Here is an 11,742-nt window from a genome sequence, read left to right as displayed (position 1 = left end):
CTTCTGCCTCAGCCACGCAAGTAGCTGGGACTACAGGCATGCGACACTACACCTGGCTAATTTTTATATTTTTAGTAGAGACGGGTTTTCACCATATTGGCCAGGTTGGTCTCAAACTCCTGAACTGCCCGCCTCGGCTCCCAAAGTGCTGGGATTACAGGCTTGAGCCACCGCGCCTGGCCAGTTTTGTTTTGAGAGACAGAGAGTCTCGCTCTGTCACCCAGGCTGGAGTGCAGTGGCGCGATTTCGGCTCTGTGCAACCTCTGCCTCCCAGATTCAAGCCATTTTCCTGCCTCGGCCTCCCAAGTAGTAGCTGGGACCACAGGGCGGCTAATTTTTAAAATTTTTAGTAGAGATGGGTTTCCCCATGTTGGCCAGGCCGGTTCAGTTTTAATCTAAAAACTGGTAACTATTGAGAGGTACAACCCACATAAACAAACTAAAAGCTCTTCGAGGTCCTCAGTAACGTTTAAGAGTATAAAGGTGCCCCGAGACCAAGAAGTCTGAGCAGGGCTGCCTCATTTCCCCTCCTCCCAGCGTGAAAACGTATCCATTTGACTCTTCAAAGAGCAAACCTCAGAACGAGGCTCATGGGCAGTTGGGAAAGCAATGCGACTAAAACACAATAACTGCCCTTAAGGAACTGCTGGTTATGTAGGAGCTAGCGACAGGTCAGCAGCCGCCCATAACATACCTGTCATTGCCAGGCCACCCCTGCCTCTCTCCTGCCGCAGCCCTAGGTTCCCGAAATTCCGGCCCCTGCGCACCCCCTGGTGGCCGCCCCTCGCCGGTGCGGTCTTCTTCCTCCGGAGCGTCAGAATGCTCACTAAGGACCTCAGGCCTGGACCCCATCACCGTGAGGAGCAGTCTAGGTCCCGGGTGGCTGAGGACCAGTCTAGGTCCCGGGTGGCCTTCTGCCTGTCCCCTCTGCTCATGTTTATCCCTTGATGACTAATCCCAGCCTGCTTCTGCCTGTGTACCTGCCCTTTGAGAGTACTAGACATCCTTCCCCTGGCCAACCATATTTGTAGGTGATAGAGACAGTATATCAGTCTGGGCACATTGGCTCAGGCCTGTAATCCCAGCATTTTGGGAGGCCGAGGCGGGAGAACTGCTAGAGCCCAGAAGTTTGAGACCGGCCTGGGCAACATAGCAAGACCCCATCTCTTTAAAAACAATTTTTTTTTTAAAAGAGAGTACATCACAGTAGAAATAATATATGTTGTAGATTGAACTTGAGTCCAGGCAGTGCCATGCCAAAGTTACACTTCTTACTGATCTGCCCTATAGCAAATGATCTGTTGTATAAAGTAACCCTGGACATTGGCAATTGATGGATATTCTACACTGGGATCAAGTTCCTTCAGGAGGGGTAAAGCGAGTCCCAACTCTCCAAATCTTGTTGGCTTAGCTAGATTCCCTGCTCTTCTGGACTGCATGTCACTGGCTATACTTTCGGCATCCTCACATAAGGATCAATACCCCAAGACCTGCATGAGTCCTCCTAGGACTTTCTTCTGGGGATTTAGGGGCCCTACTGTTGTAAACAGGACTCAAGTAGTCAACTATAAAATCCCAGAAATCCCAGAACTCCTCAAAGCGAGTATGCAGATTAACCCTTTGTTTGTTTTGCTTGTTCGTTTTGCTTGTTTGTTGTCTCTATTTTAATCAAACCCTAGAAATTCAGAATGAGAATATCCTCAAATTGATAATACTATTGGAAGCAGGTGAGGGAATTTCAGAGACAGTGAGGTTTATCCTACAGTTCTGACCCAGAGTCCATTAGCAGTAACCTGACTGTCCCATAAATGACCTCAACCATCTTAGCCTAGTGGTCTCCATGGTAACCATCAAAGAGTGGTCCCCCTTTCTTACCTACAGATGTTCCTCCCACCTTCACCTGCACCCAGCACTTCAGGCGTCATTCTGTACAAATGCCATTTGCAGAGGTATTGTTCCCTTCCTTCCTCCCTTCCTCCCTCCCTCCCTCCCTCTCTCCCTCCCTCCTTTCTTTCTTTTTCTTTCTTTCTTTTCTTCTTTTAAATAGAGATGGAGTCCTACTATGCTCAAGCAATCTTCCTGTTTCAACCTCCCAAGTAACTGGGATTACACGTGTGCTCAGCCTTTCTTCCCTTTGAATCCATGTTTTAAGCAAGTAGAACCATTTCTTTAATTTACACAGAAAAGCCCTTTAAATATAAATTAGGAGTATCAGGTACATGAGGGGTTATTTCATTAGTCTTTCTACTTTTGCGTATGCTTAAAATATGCTTAAAATTTTTTATTTGAAAATTATCTTGTGACAAAAAATAAATAAATATAAAAAATTCAGAGAACAAACAGAAAAGGGAAACATTAAAAATACATCCTTTCTTCAACATGTCTGAAGGAAATCTGGCCTTTGCAAAAAAAAAAAAAAGAGAAGAGGTTATGCAGTAAATGTCATTTTCTACAAGTGGAAATCATAGATTGTAAGCCTCAATCATTATCTGGGGTACGGGAAGGTGGCATAGCTTAAGACTTTAATTTTGGAGTACTTGAAGAATCTAAATCAATCTTTAAAGTATAATAAAAATGTGTAGATTTGGAGGGAAATTTTAAAAATCAATCATATTGTCCTTCTTCCACAATCCCTTTCCCATCTTCTCCCCTAGCAGCCTCCTCTTCCTCGCAGCCTTTCAAATATCCACAGTGAGAAATACAGTGTTGACACCTGTTGCTTTTGTCTTGCAGCAGGGGTTGGGTAAACTATGGTTCTTGGGAACGGTTTAATCAGACTTCTTCCACAGATTTAAAAGATGGCCCTTGAATAACGTTAAAGAAATGATTTTGCTATTGTGCATTTACTTTGTAAGATAAACACATTAATCAAAAATGGAGGAATTAAAATTCAGATTTTGTATTGCTGTTTGCTAAATAATTAACATGAAGGCATATTGTCACTCTCTTTAAATTCTAAAAAAACAAACCAATCAAAAACCCAAACCCCAAAACCCAAAACTATGGTCCTGACCTGTTTTGTTTGACCAGCAAGCTAAAAATGGTTCTATCATTATACATATTTTTTCAAATGTTTAATGTAATTTTATTTTTTTCCACGGGGGAGTTGGCCACTGTCCTGCTGTCCATATCAACCAACACCTTTTCTGGGATCTGATGAGTGTCATTAGGATTGTTCTTACCCAAAGGTTTTTACATTTTTGAAGGGTTGTAAAACAAGCAGACACACAAAAAAGAATAGGTTGACAGACACCCTGTGGCTGGGTCTAACCTCGGCTGTAGGCTGGCTGGAGCCCTGGTGAAAGGTGGCTTTTCTTCCATCCAGGCAGCCACTAACAAGAGGTACAGCCTTGAAGTTGCCATGCCGACAGGGAATTCAGTTCTTAAAATAGTAGACTGTGCTCAGGCATTTTCAGGGTGGGTGGGTTTGGAGGGAGGGGGTTGGGAATAGGGGTGGGGAGAGATGATAAACTAATGAGTCACACCCAACTGGTGACAGCTGCTCCAACAACCCTATGGCAACATGAAGTGGGGAGGAAAGGACGTTTTCCATGAATGGGAACAGTTTGGTTTCCTCACAGTATTTTCCTGCCTGACCAGAGGAAATTCCCATCTCCACCTCCTCTCTCTCCCTCCTGCCACTCCCCAGCCTCCTCCTTGCAGAGAACAGAAGGAGGAAACGCCCATCTCACAAAGAGCCTGCCATGATTCAGAGGGACTGGTTGTTACTGAGGATTAGTCTGTGCAGGGACTGAGAGGAGCTCACTCTCACACACGCTGCCTTGGGACTCCGTGTGTTGGGAGGCCTGGGAACGAGCATTATCATCATCACAAGATCTAATGAAAGTATTTCACTAAAAATGTCTTTAATCCAGATCGGTGAATCAATCAATAAGTTATTCTTTGAGACTCGCCTGTTGCCCCTCTGCTGTTCATAAGGTTTTTTTTTGTTTGTTTTTTGTTTTTTTTAGAATTGGGGTCTCGATCTGTTCCCAGGCTGCACGACCATAGCTCACCATAACCTCAAACTCCTGGGGTCAACCGATCCTCCTGCCTCAGCCTCGCAAGTAGCTGGGACTACACCACATCTGGCTGATCTATTTTTTTCTGTGTGATAAATATACATAACATAAAATCTACCATTTAACCATTTCCCAGCGATGCAATTCAGTGGCAGTAAGTTCATTCCCACTGTGCAACCATCAATATCTTCCAGCACTAGAATTTTTTTTTTTTTTGAGGCAGAGTCTCACTCTATTGCCCAGGCTGGAGTGCAGTGGCATGATCTCGGCTCACTGCAGCTTCCTGCCTCCCAGGTTCAAGCAATTCTCCTGCCTCACCCTCTCGAGTAGCTGGGACTACAGGCACACGCCACCACACCTGGCTAATTTTTGTATATTTAGTAGAGACAGAGTTTCACCATGTTAGCCAGGCTGGTCTCAATCTCCTGACCTCAAGCAATCTACCCACCTTGGCCTTCCAAAGTACTGGGATTACAGGCGTGAGCCACCGCGCCGTGGCTAGGACTTTTTAACCATCCCACACTCTGAAACTGGGTGCATAACTCCTTGCTCTGCCTCCCATTGCCATCCCAACCCCTGGCAACCACCGTTCTACTTTCTGTCTCTATGAATTTGGCTGCTTTAGGTAGCTCATGTAAGTGGAATCATCCAATATTTGTCCTTTTGTGTCTGGCCTATTTCACTTATTATAATATGTTCAAGGTTTGTCCATGTTGTAACATATGTCAAAACACAAAATTACAACGAATCCAGTTTAAGGATCTTAACTGACTTTATTTGTGATTCTAAAATTGGGCAATACTTCATTCCATAAAACAGAATACATGTTTTGGGCCGGGTGCAGTGGCTCACACCTGTAATCCCAGCACTTTGGGAGGCTGAGGTGGGTGGATCACTTCAGGTCAGGAGTTTGAGACCAGCTTGGCCAACATGATGAAACCCTGTCTCTACAAAAAATACAAAAATTAGCTGGGCCTGGTGGCATGGGCCTGTAATCCCAGCTACTTGGGAGGTGAGACATGAGAATCGCTTGAACCTGGGAGGTGGAGGTTGCAGTGAGTTGAGATAGAGCCATTGCACTCCAGCCTGGGTGACAGAGCGAGACTCTGTCTCAAAAAAAAAAAAGAGAAAAAAATACATGTTCTGATGAGCTGAGCAGAGGTTGGCCTTACAGACAGAAAAGAACTAGCGGGAGTGGAAGCAAAGAGCCAAGTGTATTAGTCACTTCAAAGCTACTTTCCTTGTAAGGCACAGACAAGGAGATTGAAAAAATAGAAAAATCACTGACTAGTGAACCTCAGGTTATGCCAGGCTACCTTTTGTGTGCAAGGATTAAGGCAGAGGGAACTTCATTATCCTGTCTATTGAAGATTGAAGCTGGCCTGTTTGGGAAATTGGCTGTTATCTCTCTCTCCTGATTTCTCAGAACTATAGATAATAAGTTAATTTAGGTTTAGTGATGTGAAACTTTAGCATGGGTGACTCCATTTTGACTTTGACTCTGGTCTTACTGGGACCTAGTGCAGGAGCTTAGCCCAAAAAAAATGGCCTATCAATTTTATTTAACACCTGTGTTAGAATTTCATTCCTTTCTTCCTTTTCAAGGCTGAATAATATTTCATCATATGAGTACAACACAGTTTGTTTATCCACTCCTCCGTAGATGGACATTTGGGTTGTTTTCACCAAAAGGTGAATCAAAAGACTTCACCAAAAGGCTGCTGTGAATAGTGCTGCTGTGACTATCAATATACAAATAGCGGTTCGAGTCCCTGCTTTCAAGTCTTGTGGTGGCTAGTCCATTTTCAGAAAGAAAACAATTAGCAGGCTGAGAACCCAGCCCGGGTGCAGAAGACGCTACGGCAGCACGTTCTTGTTTTTTCCATCACATCCGTTGAGTTTCCTCTGAGGCCAGCAAGCCCCTCACCTTTTGTCCTCCCTTGGTGCTCCAGCCCTTGGCTCTTGCTGCTCATCTCCATGGGGTCAAGGCCCTGGGGACCTGTGATCCTAGATCCGTCATTGAGAACAGTGGGGAGCTTTAAGGTTCATGGTTATCTCTTCCATATTCCTCAGAGTTGTGCATCATTCAAGCAAAGCTTTCTGGTTTTAATACTAGTTGTATCTTTCAGCATGATTTCAATGTGTTTTTGTCCCAAAGAACCCATTTCCCACCAGAGGCAGAGCATGGAAGGACTCAGTGTACGCGTGTCACTAGGAATTTTTTGGTTGGGAATGGGCACATGGCCTCAGCTGGCTCACTCAGGCTGACAGGAAGGAGTTTTATTTCATGGCTGGGCAGGATGTTCCCTTTTTTCTCTGGAAGTGTTTCACTTGATATTGATCAAAAGAATGCTAGCTGAACTGTGAACAAAGCTGGCACCCGGAGACGAAGGCGGGGCTGAGAAAATAGCAGGATGTGTTCCTAGAGCCTTAATCATACAATGCCTGAAGCCCACCCTATCCAGTCTACCTGTGAGGAAGCTAATAAACTGCCTGTAATTTAAGTCTGGTTTGCTAGGGTTTCTGATCCTCAGGGTCAAAAATATTCTAACAGACTCAGTCTGCATGGTGTTAGGGTTTTGATTTTCACCCCAAGAGGAGTGGAAAGTCATTAAGAGATTTCAGCAGGGCGAGTACAGGGAGGGGTGACAAGATCAGGTCTGCATTTCAAAGCATGACTCTGGCCGCAGGGTGGAAATGGGTAGTGGCTGGGATGGTTGTACTTGGGGGGCTACTGGGCTAGCTCTGGGGAGAAGTTGTGGAGTAGGACAGAGGGGAACAGATCTGGAAGTTTTTAAGGAAGTTAATAAGGTTGATGAGACTTGATGACGGTTTGTGGGGATGGGGAGTGGGGTGACCTCTAGGCTTGTGGCTGGCTCAACTGGATGAACAGGGGTGCTACCCACCATGACAGGAATATGGTTGAGAAGAAGAGATGGAACACCAAAAGTGTCAGGTTCCTGGAGGGACTGGCCTTAGGTGGGAGTGGTGACAGCTAACATTAGTTTAGTGCTAGCCATGAACCAACTGTGGCCCAAAGTGCTGTACGTGTGTAAATTTATTAAGACAATGACCTTACACCCATTTTACTGATGAGAAAACTGAGGCACCGAGAGGTTAAGTAATTTGCCCAAGGCCACACAACTGATTAGGAAATGGGAGTTGAATCCAAGCAGTTTGGTCCCGTGAGGTTCCCAAGGAATATATGTGCTGAGAAGGCTTCCATGAGCAAATGGCATGTAATGTCTGTAACACTATTATCTGGGGCTTGGGCCCCCAACTCCAGTGCAGAGAAAACTCTGGGAAGCTAGATTTTGATTCCCAGAACAGCCTCCCTTTTCTAAGTCAGTTAGGCCTAAATGGCTTCTGACGAAGCAGCCTGGGAGGCGTGCTCGATTTCACAGCCGCCACCCCAACCTGAGTCTCCAATCTTGCCACCGTGATCTGGGCAGCCTGGCCTAATGGATACCCAGCAGGGCCAGGGTGAGAGGCTGTGTGTTTCCTGTGTGCCGATGCTGCTGCTTCAGCCTGCTGCCAGGAGGGAGGAAGAAAGGATGTCCATACAGAAAGGGAGACAGGGATGGGCTGGCTCAGAGGGAAGTGTCTGCCTATGCCAGGGTCACTTGGAAAGAAGAGAGAGAAGAGAGAGCCACCTGCATGGGCTTCACCTCCTTGGAAAACACCACCGCTGGAAAGTGTGGCCTGGTCTCTTGCTGAAACCATCACAGGGTTAACAAAAATTACATGCCAGGTTCTGACAGAAATATAATTAAGCATTAATCAGGTTGCACTTGGCACACTTCCTCGTAGCTGCTTGCTAAATAAAAGTCACACATGACCATTTGCATTCCCATTGTTCTTATGGATAGGATCTCTGAGGTTAGCATCATAAGGCTTTCGTTTAAGGATTGCTTAAGATGTTTTTCAGATCCTGAATTCCAGAGGAATGGCTGACGCCAACCAATCTGAAGGCCCCCACAGAGGAACCAAATTGGCATGAGAATGTAATTTCATTCCCCCCATCCCATGGCTTCACCCTGCACTCTTTGGCCAAGGAATGATCCCCACATCTCAGCCCCACACTCATGCAGACCCCTTAAAAGCTCTAGCCCCAACTCCTCAGGGAGGCAGAGTTGAAGTTCACTCTCATCTCCTCATTTGGTTGCTTTATGAGTAACCCTCTTTCTGTGCTGCACCTTGGTGTCTTGGTGTCATCACTTTCCACACATCGGGCAGCAAACCTGGTATGGTGACGTTGCCTGGAGCCAGATGAGCTCTCTTCTGTACATACAGAGATGTAAGTCTTCAGCATGGCTCGTCAACACAGAGTGCTAACCAGCGTCCTCAACAACATCCTTCCACTGGACACAAAGAAGAGCTTCCTAGCACACTATTCTAGAACATCCTTCCGAGTAGGTGACTCCAAGGGTCAATGCAGCACTAAGGCTACAGAAGCGAGGGGAGGGGCTGTGTCTACCACCTATCTTCCTCATCACTCTCATCAAAAGGCATTTCACACTTATACTGTAAAAATGTCATGTGAGTGTGGTTACTTTCTCTCCCTTTCTGTCTCTCTCTCAAAATATCTTATTGTATGTAATGCTTTTGAACCTCAGTTGACCACGGGTAACTGCAACCACGGAAAGTGAAACTGTGGATAAAGGGGTATGGACTCTTGCCTCATCTCCCACTACTGGATTATCAATTCCTCGAAGGCAGGGACCATGCCATTTAGTTCTGTTATGGCCACTGCTCCCAGCACAGTGCTTGGCACTTGTGGGCACCTTGTGAAACTGATCAAAGTCCCTATTTGTTCAGAAGCCGCCTGGTCACAAGCCAGATAAATCCAAAGTGTCTTCAAGCAGAAGGAGAGGTTTAAGAGACACAGATGCATTGACAGCTCTATTGCATAGGAAAGAGTTGAAATGATTTCAAAGATTTGTTGAGCATTTCTTATACGCAGCATGCAGGCTGTGGCGCTGGGGCACACAAAGATGAACTCATATCTCTCGCCCTCCAGGGCTTCACCCTTGAAGGGGAGATACACGTACTGCTGGCTACCACGCAGTGGACCAGGCGGGTATTGATGAGTATGGACAAAGGGATCCTAGAAGAAATGGGATCTGTTTTGGGGTGGGAAGATGGGTTGGGTGACAGAAGAGGCTAAGGAATGGCTTTTATAGAGGATATGACACTTGAGTGGGCTTTAAATGCTATAAATATAATTATCATAACATAAAATTAGCACTTTAAAGTGTATAACTGGGCCAGGCACAGTAGTTCATGCCTATAATCCCAGCACTTTGGGAGGCTGAGGTAGGAGGATGGCTTGAGCCCAGGAGCTCAAGACAAGCTTGGGCAACATGGCGAGACCCCCATCTCTTCAAAATTAAGAACCAAAAAAATTAGTCAGGCATGGTGGGGCATGCCTGTGGCCTTGGGAGGCTGAGGCAGGAGGATCACTTGAGCTTGGGAGGTTGAGGCTGCAGTGAGCCGTGATGATGCTACTGCATTCCAGTCTCGGCAACAGAGTGAGACACTGTCTTAAATTAATTAATTAATTACAGTGTATAACGCAGTGGTTTTTAGTATATTCACAATGTTGTACAACCATTATCGCTATCTAATTCCAGAATATTTTTATTTCAGACAAAAGTGGAGAGGTGTGGAAATGCCTGGCCCCTCTGAGGGTGGGAGTGAGTGATCCACACAAGAAAGCATGCCTGGAACAGGGATGGGAGAGGCCAGGCCAGGTTGTGCAGGGCTTCTCCTGTCTTGGGAAAACAGGAATTAGGCTGTTTGCCTGTAGGTAATGGTAGGGCACCCGGGAGAATTTTAGCCTGGAGTGTGACATGAACTTTTGTGTCCCTTTCTCCCTCCCTCCAAGCCTGGGCAGAGCGGTGGGCAGGCCAGGAGACGTCTTGAAGATGTTTGCTTCCCTTCTTCAGCTCTCCAGGCTGCTGACATCCTGGCTTCCTGAATTCTAACAGGGGAGAAAAGAGTGGATTGAAAATAAGAAAATGCTCGTGTGAAGGAGTAAAAAGGCAGCTGGAAGTACAAAATTCATTTGGAGATGGAATAAATAAATGAGATAAAATCCTAAATAAATATCTTACACGATTCTAATTGCATTTTAAAAGCTGCCACCAGAGAACAGATAAAATGATGCTGTATTTCATTAGTGGCTCCTGTAATTCTATGGTATTTGCCAGCAAGCCCTGTTAAAGTACTCTGTAATTAAAGACCAGTTCTAGGTCCTGTAATTTAGAGCATTATCAAAATGTGGCAAGTGACAGGAGGTAAAGAAATGGAAACAAACCCTGCTTTCATGAGGTCCTGGTAGACCACATAGAATGTGAATTTTTACAGCTTAGCCTTTGTATTGCCCTCACCACCAGGGCCAGTCCACATCAATGCTTTCCATTTGACAGGTGACTGGTTATGTTTTTGTTTTGTTTTGTTTTTAGATGAAATCTCACTCCGTCACCAGGCTGGAGTGCAGTGGCGCGATCTCGGCTCACTGCAACCTCCGCCTTCTGGGTTCAAGTAATTATCCTGCCTCAGCCTCCTGAGTAGCTGGGACTACAGGCACGTGCCACCACGCCCAGCTAATTTTTGTATTTTTAGTAGAGATGGGGTTTCACCATGTTAGCCAGGATGGTCTCCATCCCTTGACTTCGTGATTCGCCCGCCTTGGCCTCTCAAAGTGTTGGGATTATAGGCGTGAGCCACTGCGCCAGGCCTCCAGTTATGTTTTTATTATCCCAAAGGAGTGTGGATGGAGAAGTAAATCAGTTCTTTGATTTAAAAAAAATTGAGATATAATTATCACAACATAAAATCAGCACTTTAAAGTGTATAACTGGACCAGGCACAGTAGTTCATGCCTGTAATCCCAGCACTTTGGGAGGCTGAGGCAGAAGGATTGCTTGAGCCCAGGAGTTCCAGACAAGCTTGGGCAACATGGCAAGACCCCCATCTCCTCAAAAATAAGAATAAAAAAAATTAGGAATGGTGGGGCATGCCTGTGGTCTTGGGAGGCTGAGGCGGGAGGATCACTTGAGCTTGGGGGGGTTGAAGCTGCAGTGAGCTGTGATGATGCCACTACACTCCAGCCTCGGCAACAGAGTGAGACACTGTCTTTAATTAATTAATTAATTAGAGTGTATAACTCAGTGGTTTTTAGTATATTCATAATGTTGTACAACCATTATCACTATCTAATTCCAGAATATTTTTATCACCCCCAGAAGAAACTTTGTACCTATTGGCAGTGTCTTAGTCCATTCCTGCTGCTATAACAAAATACCCAACATTGGGTAATTTAGAAATAACAGATACTTATTATTATTTTTAAATTTTTTTTTTTTTTATACAGAGTTTCGCTCTTGTTGCCCAGGCTGGAGTGCAATGGCGCGATTTCGGCTCACTGCAACCTCTGCCTCCCAGGTTCAAGCAATTCTCCTGCCTCAGCCTCCCGAGTAGCTAGGATATAGGCATAAGCCACCATGCCCAGCTAATTTTATATTTTTAGTAGAGACGGGGTTTCTTCATGTTGGTCAGGCTGGTCTCGAACTTCCAACCTCAGGTCATCCACCTGTCTCAGCCTCCCAAAGTGCTGGGATTATAGGTGCGAGTCACTGCCACTGGCCCAGATATTTATTTTTCATAGCTCTGGAGGCTGAGAGCTCTAAGATCAAAGCCAGCAGATTTGGTGTCT

At 45.6% G+C, this 11,742-nt stretch overlaps 1 protein-coding gene across 5 annotated transcripts in view; it reads right to left on the bottom strand.

The window, feature by feature from the left end:
* Window positions 1–9,635: 9,635 nt before the first annotated feature.
* LOC134807896 (uncharacterized) overlaps window positions 9,636–11,742 on the bottom strand; it is a 57,255-nt gene continuing 55,148 nt past the window's right edge. For all 5 annotated transcript variants that reach the window (XR_010149428.1, XR_010149429.1, XM_063789774.1 and 2 more), the window contains one exon: window positions 9,636–10,005. Coding sequence is in view for 3 of the 5 variants with exons in the window: in XM_063789774.1 (XP_063645844.1) it covers window positions 9,967–10,005 (39 nt within the window). In the remaining 2 variants the exon portion in view is untranslated. The remainder of the gene's footprint in view (window positions 10,006–11,742) is intronic.

This window comes from Pan troglodytes, chromosome 12 (genome assembly GCF_028858775.2).
Source record: "Pan troglodytes isolate AG18354 chromosome 12, NHGRI_mPanTro3-v2.0_pri, whole genome shotgun sequence".
In the NCBI taxonomy this organism is placed as follows: Eukaryota; Metazoa; Chordata; class Mammalia; order Primates; family Hominidae; genus Pan; species Pan troglodytes.
The sequence above is the reverse complement of the archived record's forward strand: the minus strand, read 5'-3'. Positions and strand labels throughout refer to the sequence as shown.